The sequence below is a fragment of the Enhydra lutris genome, unplaced genomic scaffold, assembly GCF_002288905.1.
Source record: "Enhydra lutris kenyoni isolate GAN:26980312 unplaced genomic scaffold, ASM228890v2 scaffoldscaffold24, whole genome shotgun sequence".
NCBI classification, from domain to species: Eukaryota; Metazoa; Chordata; class Mammalia; order Carnivora; family Mustelidae; genus Enhydra; species Enhydra lutris.
In genome coordinates, this window is record NW_019154108.1 from 11,621,343 (window position 1) to 11,642,771 (window position 21,429).

At 46.9% G+C, this 21,429-nt stretch overlaps 2 protein-coding genes across 3 annotated transcripts in view; one reads left to right on the forward strand and one right to left on the reverse strand.

Moving 5' to 3' along the window:
- The window catches only part of LOC111150812 (saccharopine dehydrogenase (putative)), a 35,157-nt gene extending 23,126 nt beyond the window's left edge, over window positions 1–12,031 (forward strand). Inside the window, exons 6-12 of one of the 2 annotated variants that reach the window (XM_022508426.1) lie at window positions 749–879; window positions 1,972–2,089; window positions 3,726–3,845; window positions 3,944–4,000; window positions 8,685–8,796; window positions 10,068–10,149; window positions 11,385–12,031. In XM_022508426.1, coding sequence (XP_022364134.1) covers window positions 749–879; window positions 1,972–2,089; window positions 3,726–3,845; window positions 3,944–4,000; window positions 8,685–8,796; window positions 10,068–10,149; window positions 11,385–11,490 — 726 coding nt within the window. In that variant the 3' untranslated portion in view covers window positions 11,491–12,031. Of the gene's footprint in view, window positions 1–748; window positions 880–1,971; window positions 2,090–3,725; window positions 3,846–3,943; window positions 4,001–8,684; window positions 8,797–10,067; window positions 10,150–11,035 lie in introns of both variants that reach the window. The other variant, XM_022508427.1, reaches the window with a different exon arrangement.
- Window positions 12,032–14,646: 2,615 nt separating this feature from the next.
- The window catches only part of LOC111150639 (kinesin-like protein KIF28P), a 66,269-nt gene continuing 59,486 nt past the window's right edge, over window positions 14,647–21,429 (reverse strand). Inside the window, exons 19-24 of the mRNA XM_022508126.1 lie at window positions 20,772–20,906; window positions 19,887–20,053; window positions 19,539–19,645; window positions 19,138–19,285; window positions 18,247–18,422; window positions 14,647–14,799 (exon numbers count right to left, since the gene is read on the reverse strand). Of these exons, the coding sequence (XP_022363834.1) occupies window positions 14,647–14,799; window positions 18,247–18,422; window positions 19,138–19,285; window positions 19,539–19,645; window positions 19,887–20,053; window positions 20,772–20,906 (886 nt within the window). The remainder of the gene's footprint in view (window positions 14,800–18,246; window positions 18,423–19,137; window positions 19,286–19,538; window positions 19,646–19,886; window positions 20,054–20,771; window positions 20,907–21,429) is intronic.

Below are 21,429 nucleotides of genomic sequence, written 5' to 3' on the forward strand. Positions count from 1 at the left end.
CCCGAGGTTATATCCTCGCCTGTGTTCTCCTTTCTGCCCCTCACGTCTAATGGGCGTTGGAGGTGAGGTTTGTGGAGAGGGTGTAATTATGTTGGAAGAATGAAAAACACTGAGGACGAGAAATAATGGAACGAATGAGTCTGGGCAAGATCAAGCAAGGATTCTCTGCTGCCTACAGTTCCAGAAAGAAACTGAAGAAGTAGGGGAAGAAATTAAAACATAAATCATATTAATGAGCCTTAAAACTAAAAAATATATATTTTAACAAGACTTATGTGGGAGGCATTTGTATAACTTGAGTCTGGAGTAAGGGGCATTGGGGGCAGTGGGACCCCGGCTGTGCCGGAGCCGGGATTGGTCTGTACATTGTGTCCGTGTGCATAAATGTGCCCAGGGACACGTCTTGAAACTTCGAGGAATCAGCATAGGGAGAGGAATTAGGTTAATTTTGAAGGAATATGGTCAGTTAGTTGAGTGGAAATGCAAAGGTAAAAAACTCAGTGGCATTTAAAAGGAGCATAAATGATGGTAGGAAGGAAGAAGAAGGACCACACATGGATGTAAATATCGAATATGACCAAGCCGGGGAGTCCTGCCTGAAGATTCATCTCGAGATTAAGTAAGGGATTTTTGCCTTGCTCAGAGAGAGGCGGAATTCTGTTCTCTGTAAACACTTGTAAATTTCTTGGTTTTACGTTTTGTTATTATCCCTTAAGGCACGTTTCTTTACTTTTTGAATTTTTATTAGGGGTTGTGCATTCACGATGGTACCTGGAAGTCTGCAGTTTATGGTTTTGCAGATCAGAGTAATTTGAAAAAACTGCGAAATGAGTCAAATCTGAAACCTGTCCCAGTTGTTGGTTCAAAATTGAAAAGAAGGTATATTAACTTAAAATCTATTCTTTTTTTATTTTAAGATTTTATTTATTTATTTGAGAGAGAATGAGAAAGCATGAGCAGGGGGAGGGGCAGAGGAGAGGGGGGAGGCACAGGAGCAGGGGGAAGGGCAGGCAGAAGAGAGAGGGAGGAGCGGACTCCCCACTGAGCAAGGAGCCTGACTTGGGACTTGATCCCAGGACCCTGAGATCCTGACCTGAGCCGAAGGCAGATGCCCAACCCACTGAGACACTCAGGCACCCCAAAATCCATTTTTTAGCATATCAGGTCTAAGTATATTGCTGTTGGTGTTTATTAATAAAGTCTGCCACTTAGAAAAGCCTGAGACTGTTTTGTAATGAATACAGGATTGTCTTCCTAGCTAAATATAATATGATTAATACATTATTCTAAGTTTAAGTACCTCATATATAATAATATATTTGCATTCTGGGAGAAAATGAATTTTATGCCTTTTTACTACCATTATCAAAATCAAACATCAGTTAAATTTTGTGCAGTAAAACCACCATTTTAATAAGTGTCATGATCTAATGTAGATTATCTTTTTTTTTTTTAAGATTTTATTTATTTGAAAGAGAGAGACACAGTGAGAGAGTGAACACAGCAGGGAGTGTGGGAGAGGGAGAAGTGGGCTTCTTGTAGAGCGGGGAGCCCCAATGCGGAACTCGATCCCAGGACCTTGGGATCATGACCTGAGCCGAAGGCAGATGCTTAATGTTTGAGCCACCCAGGCGCCCTAGATTATCTATTAATAGCACTTTTATGTGAGAACTCTAAACTCATACTAGGGTTTGGCTGTTGAAATGAGTGTACTGTCTGGGGAGATTGATGGGGTAAAACATACCTGTTGCAAGCCCCTGCTGTGGAGAACTCTGCTCTGTCCCACTCATTTGTTTGGTGTAGGTGTGGGGAACACAGGACACGTAGATAATTGTAACTGAGAGCAGATCTGCCATCTTTGTTGACATTACTGCCTCAAGAAAAGCTACATTTTTTATTCAGAAATGTGCGGAGTTAACTGTAAGTGAAGAAAAGGCAGCATATTCTTGGGTCTGCGGGTCTGTCTTGCAGGTGGCCGATTTCTTACTGCAGAGAACTGAACAGCTACTCCATTCCCTTCTTGGGATCAGACGTGTCCGTTGTGAGGCGGACTCAGCGCTACTTGTTCGAGAATTTGGAGCAGTCACCTGTAAGTGCATATGATTTAATTTTTAATGAAGAGTGTACTGTTCATTATCATTCCCATACCTGTTTAACGTAGGATTTTTATGTTTGCAAAGCAAAAAAAGAGCAGGCTAAATAATGCAGGTTCAGTTTCTGAAAGTGTAAGAATCGGTAGGGTAAAGCATTTTGCATTTCATGGGGGAGGAGGTAGCTTTCCCCATAACTCAGGTCTGGGAGCTGCATACCTTGTTGGTGAAACAACAGCAGCAAATTTAGTGCAGGGAACGCTGGTGTCCTAAACACCCAACAACCCTTCCTGAGAGTTTTGGCTGCTAGGATACTCTGTTGCTGGTGAGATGTCTGGGTTCTCCTCCTTGTGACCTCCAACCTCTGGAGTAACATCTTTCTCCTTTTGGTCTGGGAAGTAATTGCTCCCGTTTCTGAGACTTGAAGAGGAAACTGTGTTCCTCAAAAAGTTGAAAATAGAGCTACTCTACGACCCAGGAATCGCGCTACTAATGTAGTGATCTGAAGGGGCACCTCACCCCAATGTTTACAGCAGCAATGTCCACAATAGCCAAACTATAGAAAAAGCCCAGATGTCCATTGACATATGAATAGATAAAGAAGATGTGGTATATATGTACAATGGAATACTATGCAGCCATCAAAAGAATGAAATCTTGCCATTTGCAACAACATGGATGGAACTAGAGGGTATTATGTTAAGTGAAATAATCAGTCAGAGAAAGACAACTATCATAATGATCTCGTATGTGGAAACAAAACAGAGGATCATGGGAGAAGGGAGGGAAAAAAATGAAACAAGATGAAACCAGAGAGGGAGATACACCATAAGGGACTCTTAATCATGGGAGACAAAATGAGGGTTGCTGGAGGGAGGGTGTTGGGGGGCTGAGGTAACTTGGTGGTGGACATTAAGGAGGGTATATATTGTAATGAGCCCTGAGTATTATATAAGATGATGCATCACTGACTTCTACCTCTGAAACTAATAGTATATTATATGTTAATTCATTGAATTTAAATTAAAAAATGAAAGGAAAAAAAAGGACCAAAGCTAAAGCATGCCACGGGGGAAAAGAGAGGAAACTGTATCTCAATTTAAAAGATTATTTTCTCATAGAAGAGGTTGTAGTTAGAATCTGTATCTTATAATGTATAATTACTACATTTAGGTACATTGTTGTGGGCTTTTTATGTATGGATCAAGGGGACTTTTGTGTTCAGGTCAGGGAAGCTAATTACCACTTGTAATAATTTCTTTAAAAAATGGGCTCCCGGGCGCCTGGGTGGCTCAGTGGGTTAAGCCGCTGCCTTCGGCTCAGGTCATGATCTCAGGGTCCTGGGATCGAGTCCCGCATCGGGCTCTCTGCTCAGCAGGGAGCCTGCTTCCCTCTCTCTCTCTCTCTCTGCCTGCCTCTCTGTCTACTTGTGATCTCTCTCTGTCAAATAATAAATAAAAATTAAAAAAAAAAAAAATGGGCTCCCAATGTCTGGTTTCTGAACAAGCTTTTAGAACATAAACTGCTTTTGCTTACTGTTTATGGCCACAGAAGAAGGTATAAGTAGCTTACATTCTTGTATTGCGTCGTCTGCAGAAGTTGGGGGTAACATTCTGACTTTACGTCCTCATCTAGGTCCAGTACTCCGCCTACGTGACAGTGGGAGGCATCACTTCTGTCATTAAGCTGATGTTTGCGGGACTTTTCTTTTTATTCTTTGTGAAGTTTGGCATTGGGAGGCAGCTTCTCATAAAAGTAAGTGGTATTTTTATGAAACTAGATCTTTAGAAGTATTTTCCACGAATTTTTTAAAAAATATCACTGAAGGTTTTTAAATTTTTTTTTTTTTTTAGTTCCCATGGCTGTTCTCCTTTGGGTATTTTTCAAAACAAGGTCCAACGCAAAAACAGGTAACCCTTTTTTTGTATACAGCTCTTAAATGATTTTCTTTATTTCATTTTTACTTTTCCTCAGCACACTTACTGGAAGGTAAAACTTGGAGCACTTACTGTGTTTCAGATGTGCTTTTATGTTCTTTACATAAATTAGGTGACTCAGTCTTTTCAAACAGTCTTGAAGTGGGTAGGCTCTCCTCTTGACCGAAGAGGAGCCTGAGGCCCAGAGGCTAAGTAACTTGCCCAAAGTCCTACAGCAAGTACTTAGCCAAGCCAGGGTGAGAACCCAGTTGTCTGGTTCCAAACTTATCCTCCTGAGGTCACCGAGATCTCAGAAATGTTTAGCCTTAGTTTTTCTCCTCCATACCTCCTCCTTCCCAGCGTTCCCTTCCCCTTCCACCCACGCTGTTGCCTCCTCCCCCGACGCCGGTTCCTCCCTCCTTCCCCCCCTATGTGGTTCACAGACCCCCGTCAGGCCTGGGTCATGAGCTCTGTCTGCTCGCACCAGGCACCACCAGGAGCTGCCCTCCCTCCCCTGACAGTGAGGATGGGTGTGAGGCGAATGCCTGCTTCCCCCTCTCACTGGAACTTGGAACTTGAGCACCATTTGCTGATACTGTCGCTTTTAATTAGCGATCTCTCCATCTCCTCATGGGCTTTCCTCACCATCTACCCCGCCCCCGCAGTTTCAGCTCCTGCCTCACTGATGGGGTTGAGAACGTGGGTGGTGCACCCCGCGGAGCTCTCCGACCCATAGCCGCTGCTCTCGTCTCCACCTTCTCAGCTGCTCAGGGAAGGACTCTGGACAAGACAAATCCCGCCACCTGTGCTCTTTAAAGATCGAGCCCTTCTTGTGTGGCAGGCACGGAGCTAAGTGCTTTACATCGCATTTAGTCCTGCCGTGGTCATATACGTGAAGGTATTAGCCGCTTTCTCCAGCTTATGAAGTCAGCAGAGCAGGTGTTAACCTGCCCGAGTTCGTGTGCTTTAATGCGGTAGACCCGAGGACCATACCCGCCTGAGCCTCACCTTTCCTGCTGACTTCCTCGTGGTCTCCCCTGCCATTCTCCCCCCACCTCTCCTTGTCTGTGCACATGCCAACCCAGAGAGGAGTCCTCGACCCTCCTCTGCCCTGTTTTTCCCTCGTTAGAGTCGATGTTTGTCTTCATACTGCTAAGTGCTTTGAATCCTGTGGGTCCCTATTCAGTCTGTTATCTCTGACATTATCGTCCTTGAAATACTCGCTTCCTTGGCTTCTGAGACCATTTCTCTTCCAAGTGTCCACTCTCTTCCTCTCCTCCTCTGCTGTCCCCGCTTCCCTCCCTATCTCCGCAGTGTTCTCAGCAGACCCGCTTAGATCTGCTGGTTGTCCACCTGTTTTCCTGGACCTCTTGACCCAGATGTCCCTCGGGCACTTGAAATTGCACACATCATGAATCTGAACTTCTTTCCCGGAGACTTCTTTCTCCGCTTCCTTCGTTTTCCATCTCGATTGGTGGCGCTGTCATCTGCCCAGTCACGAATGTAGGCATCATTCTAGATTTTTCTCCAAACCCATCATACGCACCTTAGCTGAGGCTCTTGTCCCTCTCTCTTCTTTTCCCTCTCTTCCTGAAATTGTGGTAAAACGCACGCAACATGAAATGTGCCATCTTAGCCACTTGTGCGCATTCGGCGGTATCCGCGCATCTCGCGGTGACGGCACTGGTCCTGCGCGAGCTCCCGTGGGTCTGCGGCGCTGCATTACTGTGCAGGCGTCCCAGCCGTCTGGCTGCAGAGCTGTTCCTCACGGCATTGAAACTCTGTCCCTAGTAAACAGTAACTCGCCTTTCCCCTCCTTCCCCAGCCCCCGGCCACCATCATTCTCCTGTCTGTGAGTGTGTCTGCTCAGACAGTATTTGTCCTTCTGTGACTGGCGTGTGTCATGGAGCACGACATCCTCAAGGTTCCTCCATTTCGTAGCAGGTGTCAGACTTCATACCTTTTTAAGGCTAAATAGTAGTAATTCCTTTTCACACACTCATACACACCCACCGCACATGCACAGACACCCGCCCCTCCCATACGTACGTCCCCCATCTCCGTCCAGCCATCCGTGGACGCTTGGGTTTCTTCCCCCTTTCGGCTGTCTTGAGCTGTGCTGCTGTGAACTTGGCTGTGCAGATACACCTGCAGGATCCTCCTGTCAGTTACTTGGGGTAAATACCCTGTAGTGCCACCACTGGGTCCGGTGGGAAATCTCTTTGTAATTTTTTGAGGAGCCACCAGCTGCTTCCACGGCTCCACGCTGTGCCACACCCCACCACCTGTCATGGTCCCACCAGCAGTGCACGAGTGTGGCCATTGCTCCATATCCCGGCCTTTTTAAAAGTTTATTTTTTAGTAATCTCCAGACCCAGGGTGGGGCTCAGATCCATGACCCCAAGATCAAGTCACCAACAGAGCCAGCCAGGAGCACCTTGTTCTTTTGTTTTGTTTTTTAAAGACTTTATTTATTTATTTGACTGAGAGACGCAGAGAGAGACAGAACACAAGGAGGGGGAATGGGAGAGGGAGAGGCAGGCTTCCTGCCGAGCAGGGAGCTGGACATGGGGCTCAATCCTAGGACCCCAGGATTGTGACCTGAGTGAGCCAAAGGCAGACACTCAACGACTGAGCCCCCCAGACGCCCCCAGCCTGTTTTTTTATCGTACTTATTCTCACAGGTGTGAAGTGGCATCTCCTTGTGGTTTGATCTGCACTTCGCAGGGACTCATGCTGGGGGCGTCTCGTCCTGCGCTTGTCGGCTGTTTGTAGGTCTTCTTTAGAGAATGTCTACACAAGTCCTTTTCCCATTTTTGAATCGGTTGTTTGTGTTTTCATTGTTGAGTTTTAGAAGTTCTCTATGTATGGATATTAATCCCTTATCAGGTGTATGATTTGCAAATATTTCTTCCCATCGCTGTCCAAGATGGAAGACAGATCTGACCTGGTCGTCATCTTTGTTAACCTGGTTCCCTGACACACTGTATGGGCAGTGATTCTTACCTGGGAGTTTATGTATCAGAACGCCTCACGGAGCTTTTCTGCATGCATGTCCGGACCCTGTGTCCGGATGTCCTGACGCAGTAGGTGTGGGGTAGGGCCTGGAAGTACGGAGCTGTGGTTCTCAGCTTTGACAAAGAGCCTAGAACTGCTGACCAGAGATTCGAGTGTGGCTGGTCTGGATGTGACCTGAACGTTGGGCTTTCTTTAAAAACTGGTTATGTTAATGAGCTGCCAGGGTTGTCACCTCTGGTGGACAGGTGGGCTCCAAGTCCGGTGGGGGTGATTTCGATTCCCACCCTGAGAGGCCCACTGGCTGGCAGTCTTACCTCTGGAGGAACGAGGTCTTGCATGATCCAGTCCTGGGTAGGTTTCATGTTCATGCCAACTCTGGTTACTCAGTCATAGCAGCCTTGGAGACTGTGTTGAAAATTGTTCTAGGGGGTGCCCAGGTGGCTCAGTCAGTTAACTGTCTGCCTTCGGCTCAGGTCGTGATCCCAGGGTCCTGAGATCGAGCCGTGCTCCTTCTCCCTCTGCCGTTAACCCCTGCTTGTGTTCCCTCTCTCTCTCTGTCTCACTCACTCTGTCACTCAAATAAATAAATAAAATCTTGGAAAAAGAAAATAAATTTGTTCTAAAGCTGAATATGTGCCCAGCCTGAGAGGGTTATGCTCAGCTAGTCTGTGTGCCGCAGGCGGGTGAGGACAAGTGCTGCATGTGTGTCTGACCTTGTCTGACCTTGTCTGCACCTCCTTTAATACACAAGTGCCACCCCGTTCCTTGGTCCACCGTGATACTGCATCCCTTCTTGCCTTCCCACGATGGTTTCTCCCCTCTGGTGCCCACCCCACTTTTCTGTGTAGTACACATCCCTTAGTGTGTGTGTGTGTGTGTGTGTGTGTGTGTGTGTACACATTTCAAAACCTGTGTGTGTGTGTGTGTGTGTGTGTGTGTGTACACATTTCAAAACCTTGCCCCGTTCTCCCCAACAGATTTAATAATTCCCTCCTTTGAATTAGTCTGGCACCTTTTAATTCATGTCCCACATTGTTATTAGATCTGCTTGTGTATTTTTACACATAAACATATATATGTGTATCCCCCACTAAGCTCTCAGCTCCAGAAAAGACAGGAAACGTATTTTACTGACATCTCATTAATAAGAATTTGTTGACCACAACTGAATTCTTCATTCATCTTATTTCTTAGTTTAGCACTTGTGAAAGATGCTTGGATAAGTCTTCTAGAATTTAATGTTTTGAATCAGGTTTTTACATCTCCAAGTGTAGCAATTCTGTCTGGCCTGTTTCCATTACTTGTTGGCTAGTTTGGTCCTGTCTCCTCAAACAGATAATCTGAAACCAGATGACCACATTCTGCTGCCACCGCCAGGCTAGCTGTTCCTCTGGAACTGCTGTTTTCAAGGTGCTGTCTGTCTGGAGTCCCCAGGCTAAGAACCGTCCGTGCTCACCCTTCTTCCTCAGCCTCCCCCAGCACCAGCCGGGTGTGGATTGATTTTTTGCCTGGTGCTTAAAGCATGATAGGGTATTCTGGCCATTAGTGATGTTTTCATCTATTGATAATGTCTCCTGTGAAGTAGAATAATAGGTTTTACCAGGTTCGGGGAGGAAGTGGCATGTTTATGAAGTAAGGCCTGTGTTTGCTTCCTTCTCAGATTGATGCCGCGTCATTTACATTGACGTTCTTTGGTCAAGGATACGGCCAAGGCTTTAGTCCCGAGAAGAACAAACCAAATATGAGAATTTGTACTCAGGTGAAAGGACCAGGTATTTCACATATGACTTAAGAATGCTACGGAGTTTTACATTGTCTTAAGGCATAAAGCAGTATTGTGAGGTTTTTTTTCTTAAAGCTTCATTGTTTTAGAGATAAACTTGCACAAATTATTTTATTAAATAATTAAATCAATACATTAATAATCTAATTATTTATTAAATAATTCTCCCAGCAGTTATGTGAAGTTTGTCTTATTTTTTATTCCCTTTTTATATATATATATGTATATATGTATATATATAAATTATTCCATTGAAGGAAGGATTGAAATTGTTACAGTCTAATTTTATTAGTAATTCTGAGTGGCATATTTTAATATTAATAAGAAAAGGGGCTGGTTGACATTTATTCTCATACTCAAGGGTCACTTTAAAGCAGTGAAATTTTAACATAAAGCTGTGGGCCAAGTGAACACACTGACATTGTTTGTAGAATGTGTGCATCCATGTGTATTTTTCTGGAGAAGATAAAGGCTTTTGATGGGTAGTTGAAAGGATCAGTCGCCCAAAAAAGCTCAAGAACTTTTGGTGTGAATTTTACAGAACTCTACAGAGACAGTCCTACTTGTGAATTCCAGTATAATTGTCATTTAATTACCATCACCTCTGATAGATGAGAGGGGTCTGTTTTGCAGTTTCAATTAAGCCAGGTGGCAAAGGTTCTTTGTATCTTGCCTTCTCAGATTCCCACCAGGCTTTTTAAGATAAATTCACCATATTTTTATGATTTGGCAGAATTGTAAACGCTAAAGGTCCGTTTGCTTTTAGACTTCTTTTAAAGCTACTTCTTAAGTTGGACTTCTGTTACTCAGTTGTTTTTCTTAAAGAAATTGAATCTTTTTTTTTAAGTGGAGCCTGGTGTGTGAATAGAGAAACAAGGAATTAGGCTCATTGGCTTCAGTTGCTGCCCAGAGGCCACGCAGGGAGCGTGAGCTGTGGACCATGGCAGTTCCGTGTGCTCCTGGCCCAGACGCTGCTGATTTAAGTCTGTGCCTCAGTGTCCTCCCCTGTAAAATGGGGATTAAAAAAATGGGATTAATGTCACGTAATTGCTGGGAGAATGAAGTGTGGTTAATAAAATTAAAGCACTAACAGATCCTAACTTAGTAACTACTATATGAATATTATTAGTTTTAAGTGAACAGAGTTTTTGAGAAAATTCTGTATACCTAGAGTTAGCAATCAAATCGACCGTTTGATTTTTGGGTGTTGTCGAATGCATACTTCATTAATAGTTTGCTTTGATCACCTGTCTTCTGCAGAGGCTGGCTATGTGGCCACCTCCATAGCCATGGTCCAGGCAGCCATGACTCTTCTGAATGATATCTCGGATCTTCCGAAGACGTGAGTCTGGTTTTCTTCTAATTGGAAGATGTCATTTTCATCTATGTTATATTTTAGCTTATTTCAGTTTTCAGACATTGGGTCTGCACATACGCATTTACAGTACCTCTGACCCAGAGATAGGGGCAAATTAAAAATCTCTGACTGGCCTCTGAGAACAATGCAGAGATAAATAAAGGAGAAGTTTCAGGGTTATGTAGGCTGGCTTTCTTTCCTTGTAAAAATAGCGCAGGGTGGGAGTCAGCTACCCAGAAAAGGTTCCTGTTGTTAAATAGTCTTGTCAGGAGCCTCTTGCCAGCGCTGATGGCACCCAGCCGGCAGTGGGAAGCCCTGATGCCAGTGGGAACTGATGCATGGCATCTTGGCGAGATGATTATCAACTGGACTCAGTTACTAGCGCGTTTAGCTGTTACTGTAAAAGTAGGCCAACTTTACAGATAAGTCCAGGCTTGCAGGCTTAGAAACAAATGTAGCCATGACCTGAAACAATGTTCAGTACCATAAAAATGGTATAAAGGGAAGCCTAATTAAATTTTTCCAAGTAATTCTACAGTTGATCCCTACGTAATTGAAAATGCATGTGTAAGGTTTCACTCCCCCCAAGTTTAACGAATAGTTTACTGTTGGCATAGGTATTATGTGCTATATTCTTAAAGTAAGCTAGAGAAATGAAAACGTTTAATCATAAGAAAAAATACATTTATAGTACTGTAAAAAAGTAACATATAAGTGAACCCATGCAGTTCAAACACATGTTGTTTGAGTCAGCTGTATACCCTTTGAAGATATTTAGCACTTTATAAATATTGTCATTAGATTAAAAAAAAAAAAACTTTTTTCTTCTACGTTAAGTCTTATTTATGTTGCCTGAATTTATTTCACTCAGGTCCCTTTTCATCCCCCTGAATCTGAGGATTGCCTTTACTGACAGCAGTGGTCCCTTGGGTTGATGACCCCCAGTGTCCCCCTCAAACACTCGGCAGTCCACAGAGACAATCCCCCCGGGAGCTGAGCCCTTCTGGATGGGTTTGCTGGCTGCTAGTTTCCTCATGGCTTATAGCTCCTTTGCTCATTTGGCTGATTTCAAGAAAGGAACCCAAACTGGTCTGTATGAAATGAAGGTTTTCCAGAGTTCTCTGCATGGCTTGCTGGCCGGGCCTCCAGCGAATCGCACCCCCAGAGGAGAGGGCTAGAGCTTGCTTTGTGCCCGGATTGACCTTGTTCTCGTCTTACAGGGGTGGGGTCTTCACCCCCGGAGCAGCCTTCTCCAGAACGAAGCTGATCGACAGACTCCACCGGCGCGGCCTTGAATTTAGTGTTATCGGCAGCTCTGAAGTCTGAGCAGCTGCGGCTTCCCTGAAGGCGTAAAATGCACGCATTCACGGCTTTTTTTAATTTGAGATCTGAAATTCTCTATATCCTGTCTGGCTGTACGTGAAAAAGATTTGTCACATCTAAAATATGTACACATTAAAAGCAGGAAATTGTACTAGCTTACCCTAAATGTCAAATCTTAGCCGATTTTGTGGTTTTACTGCTTGTGAGAGAGAAGTAATCTTTGACTTCTTCATTGAGGAATTCATGGGTCAGTTTTTAAACATGAGCCGGCAGATCAGAGGCTGGGGTGGGCGTCTCTCTGTGTGCTGCTGACAGGTCCCAGATGAGGCGGTCAGCCTGGCGGTCACAGGAGGCAGGGAGTGCCACTCTCCCTTCTGCTGTGATGCTGAACGGGACCTCACCTACTGAGTTTCTCTATATACTCTTTGGGCCTTTGCCCAATGAAGCTGTGGTTTTTGCTATTTTAGCCTAGTTTTTCACCCATCGACACTGACTGACTTTTTGACTGTTACCTAAGTTGAATAATAAACGCTTGTCACTGGAACAGTGGCTTTGTGTTTGGACCTGCGTAGGTATTTGAGTTGGGCTCTGACCTGGGTACTGCTAGTAATTAGGCCTGTCATTTCTTTTCTACAGTTCTGTACCTGTGTTGGTTTTAAAGATCTAGCTGGCCAGTTTCTTTTGATTTGCACTGCTTCACCAGAATTGTTCTCTAATTTATTTTTTGTATTTTATTTTTTTCCCAAGATTTTATTTACTTATTTGACAGAGATCACAAGTAGGCAGAGAGGTAGGCAGACGGGGGGTGAAGCAGGTTCCCTGCTGAGCAGAGAGCCTGATGTGGGGCTCGATCCCAGGACCCCGGGATCATGACCTGAGCTGAAGGCAGAGGCTTAACCCACTGAGCCACCGAGGCACCCCTATTTTTTGTATTTTAACTAGGTTTTCCACTCAAGCCCTAAAATAAGGCAAAGGAATTTCCTTTTTGTAATAAGCATATAATAAACACATTGTTTTCTGTGCTATTCATGACATAAAGAGGACAGCCACTGCCTTTATGAAATTTCTACTCTTCAATGAGAAGCACGACATGGACAGGAACCTGATTCGTGTGGAGGGACCCTTCTGAGCGGGGCGCTAGCTTCAAGAGGGAGGTTTGTGGTGGTGTTGGGGTCTCGCCCATCCTCTTCCCGGCCTGGTTGGGAATTACTCTCAGCTGTGGCCTCATTGGTGGGCCCTTAGGAAAGGTCTTATCCTCTCTAAAATCAGGAAGGTGTGGAGGAGCAGCAGATCTCACGACTAGCCACAGGGCCGAATCCTAATGCAACAGTGGGCTCCTCGGCCTGCGGTCAGGAGATCTGCAGGTTGGAGCCGAGGCCTGGATGGTTTGAGGTGCATTTGGGGATTAGTGGATGCGGCTGCAGGCCGCATCATGTTCTTTGCAGCTTGGCAGTGTGCGCCACTCTAAGGTGGACACTGGCATGTATACATCTGTGTACAAGCGTGTCTCGTCCAGACGTTCCTTGTAACCCGCAAGCCTTCTCTAGCTGCTCCTTTGCCGAAAGTACACATCCTTCTGCAGTTATTTCTGCAAATTGTTAGAGAACTTTGAGGCTCAGTCCAAGGGGTAGAAGTCTTTCCTGGTTCCTGGGGCCTCCCTGCTGGCCTGCCTCGCCGACAGGCTCCTAGGGACACCATGCAGCCTTACAGACCCCAGGCCCCGCCGCTGTCCCCAGGTGGAGCTCCACACTCGGGCTGCAAGCTTGCAGGTTGTTTTTTAGCTGATGTGTGTACTAGTCCCGCACCTGAGCTGCAGGAAAAACCCAAGCATCCCTGATGCAGCCTTTGGGCCCCATCCTTAAGCAGAAATCACCAGATTCCCTGCCTTCCTAGCTAGCCTGTCCTGCCAGTGGAGTTTCGGTGACCTCCTGTTTATCCCCCTAACATCACACTTCAGGGCAAACACTTGGCCTGTTGCCCCTGTTTCCTCTGTCCTGGTTTCTTAAGGGAATCAGCCGTCCCCCCATTCTCCCCCATTCTGCTGCAGGAATGCCCTCTCCAGAGGCAGCACCCGCCCCGCCCCCCCGAGTCCTGGACAGGCCTGGTTTGTTTATCCTTTCATGCCTCAACCTGGAGACAACTGAGCCGAACTCATGGAAACCTAATGAAGGACGGGAGCTGCCACATGGTCGCTCGCAGAGCCTCGCTGTGAGTACAACAGCCGTCCAGGCCAGGGCTCTCTGCAGCCTTTCCCAGAGCCGCCTGTGCCCGGTGACCCTCTGTGGGGCCCGGCAGGCAGCTCCATGTGGAGCCAAGACCGCCTGGGCCTGACTGATCCCCCGCAGACAGCGCTCTCTGCCTCGGCCCCTGCCCCACCCCCTGCCCCACTCGGGCCCATGGCACGAGCTGCTGAGCTGTTGGCCTGAGGGATGGTTCGCAGATCGACTGAACGAGGCCGAGTTAGCAGAACCAGAGCAAGGATGCGAAGTGAGGGTTTGAAACCACCATTTGTCTCCAGGTCTGACAGCAAGAAGTTGATCAAAACAGCTTTATTTGAACTTTCAAGCTGTTTACTGTAAAGGTACCAATGCTTCAGTGTGCCAGTCCTGTTCTGAGCGCTTCATAGTGTTTTATATAGTTCGAAAGATTTTATTTGCTTGAGAGAGAGAGGGAGAGGGCATAAGCAGAGGGAGGGGCAGAGGGAGAAGCAGCCCCCTCCCCCAGCGGGGAGCCAGACCCGGGGCTCGATCCCAGGACCCCGGGATCATGACCTGAGCTGAACGCAGACGCCTGACCAACGGAGCCCCCCAGGCGCCCCTGTATTTGTCATGCTCGTTAAGCATCAGCAGTCAGTACTGTTGTCGTTCGTCTATATTAGGGAACGAGAGGCTTAGCGAGGGGAAGGCACTTGCCTCCAGCTGCAGTGCGGAAGTGACTGAACAGGATTCAGCCCGAGACAGGCCCGTCCCCAGCTCACCTTCACCCTGGATGTGGGTTCGTTTTTACAGGATTTGGAATCAAACCGAAGGACGGAAGCCGTCCAAGAAATGGGTTGGGTATGTTGAGTGCCCAGCTCAGCGGAGGGCCGAGTGCATGAGGCTCCCTGGCCGCCCCGGCGAGGGCAGGCGCAGCGCAGGGGCTCCGGGTCAGCGGCCCGCGCTAGCCGGGGTGCAGCAAGCCCGCTCTCTTCTCTCTCACTATGCGAGCAACATCGCTTTTCAGTCTCCACAAGCTGGATTCCAGCAGCTCCCCGAAGTCCTTTAGCCGTTGCGACTGTTGGTGCACAAACGGTCGGAGCAATCCATCGTCATCCTGAAAATAAAGGGGGAAAAAAGGACAGTAGCCTCACGTGATGAGAGCGAAAATGCGTGTGGACGTTCTCCCAGCGCGGCGGCTGAGAGCTGCTGGCGGACACGCGTGAGTCCCCCAGGAGCACCCTGGCCCCAGGAAGGTGCTGCGAACGGGGAGCCGTGCTGCGCTGACGCCGCTTTCTCAGGCTGGAAGGATGTGTTCCTCCCGTACTGGTCGGCCAAGGACCGTGCGGAGCGGGCGGGTCTCCCGTGGGCGGGGGAGGCTGGGCTGCCGAGTCCCCCACCCCAGGTAAGCAGGTGCCTGAGAAGAGGCTGCAGGGGTGCGGGTGGGCTGGAGGGGGACGGTGCTGAGATGGGCGCGGGCACCCAGCCCGTCCCGAGCGTCCTCTCAGTTTCTGCCTCCAGGATCACTTGTGAAACGCCTGCTAGGTACCTGGGCCATTTTCTCCAGTGTGTTTTCCGACCACAACTTTCTCTTGAAGGTAGTTGTTTATATATTCGCAGTGAGAAGTAATACAAACAGGCTGTGGCTTCTTTTTAGCTTTTCACCTAAAAGCTTTTCTTTCTTTTTTATTATGAGATAAACACACGAATGAGTACCTGTAATGTGTTAGAGTGAATACAGCTGCCCCAGAAAGCACCTGCCTCTCGAGCCCCCTCCCGCCCACCCCCTCCACCAGGCCCAACCACTAGCCTGACGCGTGGTAAGCATTAACTTGCCGCCTGGAATGCAGCCCTCAACAGTCTGTTTTGCCTGTTTCTTGGCCATTTATGGGATCCTACTGGGTGGTGCCTTTTGTGATTTACAGGTCAGCTTGGTTGGGGCTGAGATGCCCCGTGTGGCCCCGTGTGGCCGGGGGCTGGAGTTTGTTTTCATAGCAGGATGGTGTTCCTCGGCGAGGAGGGTGTGCACTGGGATGTTTCCAGTTTGGGGCTCCTTCTGGGGTGGAAGGGAGATGGTATGAACAGCCAGTGTGTGTAGGCCCGGGTTTCTGTAGGGTTTCCAGCCACTTCCTCACTGAACCACAGAATAGGAAATGATCTGTGTGACTGTTTTCTCAATTCTCTCAAGAATGGTGTATATAACGAGTACTGTTCTGGACACGTAGGAGAGAAGTGAATTCATTCCGTATGTTGAATGTCTTGCGAGATGGTTCTCAAACTTCAAGGCAGAGCCACCTGGAGGGCTGGTTAAAGCGCAGACCCCAGGGCTGCACACCAGGGGTCTGGTTCGGGAGGGCTGGCAGGGCCCTTGGTTTGTATTTCTAAGACCCCTGATGATTCTGGAGCTGCTGGCCCGGGACCACACTTCAAGAACCTCTGCTTCAGGGCACTGGGGCTGAATTCTCTGCAGGACCAGCGAACTCCCTGGAGGACAGTGGCAGGTTTCTGGGGACGGTGCAGCTTCAACTTTTATAGGGTAAATGGCAAAAAAATGCTTTAAGTGGCCATTCCGATTTCCATTCTTTCCAGACTGTCGCCACAACTCAGGCTTTTGAGATTTTTAAATTTTTCCCGTATAGTTGGGTTTATGGTACAGTTTCATTGTGGTTTCAGGTAGTGTTTCCCAAACTTCTAATGACATTAAGCACTTTTTTGTGTATTTATTGACTTTTTTGGTTTTGTGAAGTTCCTGTTTAGGTTTTTTGACCACTTTTTTTTTCCCCCTGCTGGGCTGTGTATCCTTTTGAGTGTAGTTCCCGACTGTGGATATTAGTTCGCTGTAGGTTAAATGTGTTATAAATAACCCTTCCAAACTTCTTTTGGCTTTGTTTGGGTATCTGGGCCCAAGTTTACCATATTAATGTCGTTGTGTCCATCACTGTTTTTCCTGTCATGTCACCATGAGCTCATGGTTGTGTCCAGGCTCTTACCTTCCATGATTGGGTCCTTAATTGTCACCTGAAAGTGATCTCTGGGTGTCCTCTTCGGTAAGGCTCCAGTTTCGTTTTCCCTTGTATGTATTTTTAATTCTAGCACCGTTTGTTGAAAAATCCATCCTCTCCACGACCACTGCGTCTCATCCGTCATCTCTCAAGTCCCCAGTCCTTAGTGAATCTGTTTCGGGGTCTTCTGTCCTTTTTCTCTGGTCACCTTACCTGATCGGGGCCGAGATATTACCATCTGTTACAGTAGCATTAAAACAGACTTTGGTGTCAGGTGGGGCCAGTCTTCCTACGATGTTTTGGGGTCTCGGTCTTGGCCATTCTTCACTTTTTTTGATTCCATCTAAATGGCAGAATCATCTTGTCAGACCCCATTACATTTGATTGGGATTACATGGACTCTCAGGGAGCTGTGACAGATTTACAAGAACAAATCTGCCCAACCATGCAGACACGGCATGTTTCATCCTTTATTTACATCTTTAACATCTCTCAAGCAAGTTTCAAAATGCTCTCCATGGAAGTCCATAGTTTTGTGTTAGTTGTAAGCCTGAGTACTTTATGTATCTGCTACAATTATAAATGGCATCTTTTATACAAGGTAGTTCTGTTTGATGCTGTTAAATTCAAATGCAGTTAATTTTTAAATATTGCTTTTCTTTCCAGCAACTTTGTAATTCCAAAAGTTAATTTCTAGAGTCTTCTGGATTTTTAATTTGCAGAAACATGTCATCTGGGAATAAAAACAGAGGCAGCCTGAGGTAATAGGAAGGATATAGACTGTGGAGTGCCCCTGGCTGGGTTTGGAGGTTGGGCCTGCTACTTAACTAGTTGTGTATCTTCACACAAGTTACTTAACCCTTCTTGTGCCTTAGGGCCCTGAACTGTAAAATAAGGATAATCCTGGTTCCTACTGCAAGGGGGTGTTGTAGAATTGAGTTAGTAACTCTAAAGCACTTAGTAAATACTGTAGAAATATGTGCTATTGTCCCTATGATTTTTTTTCCCCCTTTTCAATCTTTCTACCATGTATTTTTTGCCTTGCGGTGCTGGCTAGAGCCTCAAGACCAGTGGGAAACGGATACTTCTGATTGGTGGCATTTCGGACTTCTTCCTGATGTAACACGGAGAGCATTCAGGATTTGCCACTCAGCCTCATGCTTGCTCTGTGTTTAAGATAGCCTTTATAAAATTCAGGAAAGCACATTTTATTCCTAATATGCTAAGACTTTTTTACCATGATAAAATGCTGAATTTTATCAAAGGCTTTTTCTGAATCTATTGAAGTAGTCGTGGTTTTTCTGCCACGGTATCTTATTTGGTTTATAACAATAAACGAATTTGCATTTCGGGAGTGCTCTACTAATCACAAAGTCAAAGAATGCTGGGATTGGAAGTAGCCCCGTGTCCCACGATGTCCCTCGACGGCTGCCCAGGAGAGCCGTGGCCACTCCGTTCACGCGTCCACCCCCTCCTCCCCAAGCTCAGGCAGTGCAGTTCCCTCAAATGCCTGAATTTAATGGAGAAAGTGTCCTTCTGCTCTCAGGCTTCTGGTTACTTACAGGAGGTTTATAATGTCTCAGTCTGAGAAACTGTCCTCTCGCCGCGTTCATGCTTTGGTAGAAGACCTTCAGGGCCATGGCCAGCTCCCTGTCCGAGCCGGGTCGCTGGGCGGACACGTGAGGACTGTCCCCAGCTGCGGGCAGCTGTGCTGGCGTTGGAGGGACCTTCAGGGCGTCTGAAGGCTTACGTGCTGAGGTAGTGAGAAAAGACGGTATTTGTTTAATCGTCTGTTCCACCAAGTGCCTGCACTTGTGTTTTTACGGCATTCCCCAGCAGCATTTACCCAGCACCGCTGAGACCCTCCAAAGAGACCTTACCCGGCAGAAGAGGGGGAGGGGAAGTTCTGCATTTTTTTTTTTTTAAGATTTTATTTATTTATTTGACAGACAGAGATCACAAGTAGGCAGAGAGGCAGGCAGAGTGAGAGGGGGGAAGCAGGCTCACCGCTGAGCAGAGAACACATCGTGGGGCTCGATCCCAGGACCCCGGGATCATGACCCGAGCCGAAGGCAGAGGCTTCAATCCACTGAGCCACCCAGGTTCCCAGTTCTGCATTTTTTAATGAAACAAGATCTAGTTCAACTCATTAAAGAGTAAATTTCTTAGAGCAGCACCTGGTGGCTGGGTAAGTTAAGCCTCTGCCTTCAGCTCAGGTCATGACCTCAGGGTCCTGGGATCGAGCCCCACATTGGGCTCCCTGCTCGGTGAGGAGTCTGCTTCTCCCCTGCCTCTGCCTGCTGCTCTGCCTACTTGTGCTCTCTCCCTCTCTGACAAATAAATAAATACAATCTTTTTTTTTTTTTTTTAAGTGAATTTCTTAGAAACACAAACACACCTCTCGGAGGTAGAGGTTTAGAAAGTAAACAGCCAGGACTTGGGTCGTCTCTTACCTGGTTCGGCAGAAGCAGCTTTCTCGAGTGAGCGTTTGAGCAGCACATTTTCCTCTCTCAAGGCTCTGTTAACGTTTCTGAGCAGTTCCGTCTCCTGTTCTAACTTGAGCAACTTCATATAAAGTTCTGGTATCTGATTTGAGGTGGTCTACAAAAAACATGTCCATTTAGCCTTTGGCTGGATTATTTGCATCACTTTTGGGACTGGCAATTTTTACTACCAGGGGACAACTAGATGGTGGCGGGGGTGGTGGTGAGCAGGGTTTAAGACCCTCAAACACAGAAGGAAATCAAGAAAACACTTGTTAAGTGAAGGAACTCTGATGATCCCTCAACAGCTGTCCCCTGGGATTTCTTTGTCATCTGCTTTGTCTATCTGAATGCCACCTAAATGTGCACACCTGGCTTGTATCCATCATTGTGGAAATTTTCTTGGTGTCCACCATGATGTGGCCTTCACTTGTGACCATGACATCTGGCTGAGAGGAGTTCAGTTGGGCACAGCCTTCTGCAATGTGGGGAAGATATTGTCAAGCAAAGAAACTCCCCGCTGTCAGTCCCCAGTGTCACGCGAAGAGATTTAAACTGTATAATCACCTGTGAACTAGAGCCCAGGGACCCAGGAGAAGATGGCTCTTAGCTGTTAAGACCCTGACGCCCACCCTCTCTCTCCGTCCCTCAGTATCCCCAGAAACACGTGATAGCTGATGGAAGGCTGCATCACGCCAAAGAGGAAGTAAACGGGGTACCTTGAAGACCCCATAATTCGACAATGAGAGCATTTGTTTGTAAATAGTTCAGAAACTCCTGAGACGCATTTAAGGCTGTAAATTGGACAGTTTCTTCTATTTGGGGATTCACAGTTTTCCATACAGGCTTGGTGTAGAAAGTGCTTGAAAGATCATAAATTCTGTACCTGAAAGCACAGAAAACACCATTTAAAACCAGAAGGGATACATTTCTAAAGAAAAGGATCACATGAGCCCAAGAATGATGGTCTGGATCGGTCAGTCGATCCAAGATGACCAGTAACTGCCTGTCACGAGTGCCGCCCCCAAAGTCTCAACTACTTACCATGAGAAGTACCGCTACATGGAGGGCATTACGTGTCTAACAAAAAGGAAATGGATAAACACTTCGATAAATACTTTCTATTTATAATATAAAAATGTTCATTTTCCATGTGAGGTGGTGGTTTTGTTTTTGTCCTTCAAAGCTTCCCTTGATCACTTAAAATCCTTTCAGCCTAATTAAGCCTATCTGGTGTTTCTGCCATATTGCAATACAGTCCTTTTGTTTCCAACTCAAAAAAACAAAAATAAAAACAAAACAAAACACCAAACCCAGACTATCCCATATAGATAAAACAGCTTTACTGGATATTCTTTCAGACAAAATCTGTGACTCCTGCTTCAATCACTCTTCTCAGCACATGTGGCTTACTGTCCAACAACCTTGAAGGAAATGGGGTTTCCACTAAACAGACGAGCAAATACTCATGTTGGGGCTGGGCAAGGAGAAACTGAAGAAAATTTCATGGTACACTCGTATTTGACCCTTGAGGCAAGACTCCCTCCCACCAGGGCCCACGAGGGGGTAGTTTGTGCACACGGCTCCGCGGGGCAGGCCGGTACCCCATCTGGATGCCCCGCTCCGCGCCCTCCTTGAGCCACTTGATGCCGAGACACCGCACGAGGCCAATCTGGAAATCCATCCTCTTGCCCAGCAGCTCCAAAGGGTCCATAACCACATCCTCGTCACCATGTGCTCTGCAAACAGAGAAGGAGAACATGGACCACGGGTTAGCCAGGGCCCAACCTGTTAGGATTGTGTGGTCAAAGGGGACCACTGAGACTCCTCAAGAGATGGCCCATGTCTCTGAAGAAAAGACAGGGGATGTTACCAGCTGTGGAATTCGTTCATTCAAGAGACACTCAAGGAGTTCACAGCCTTCTTGAGGAGACAGGAATGTATCCACTTCATGCAATAAATGCGCTAACCCTGGAGACCTAGGTAGGTTCCCACTGGGAGAAAGGGGCTGCTACCCAGGGAAAGCCATCTGGCCACCCAGAGGTAGCCTCTCAAGGTGCCACTTTCCTTGGTGGACTCTTCACAGTCCAGAGCCAACTCCAGGCCAACAAGTTTGCAAATTTGGACTGCTTTCCAACAAGGGCCATTTCTCCCACCAAGCTCACAAAGACCAAAGCCTAGATACTAGAATCCTGCTTTATTAACTTGCCGTGAGAGCAACCCAGCAGCCCAGAACCATCCAGCAGCCCAGAAGCCCGAGGT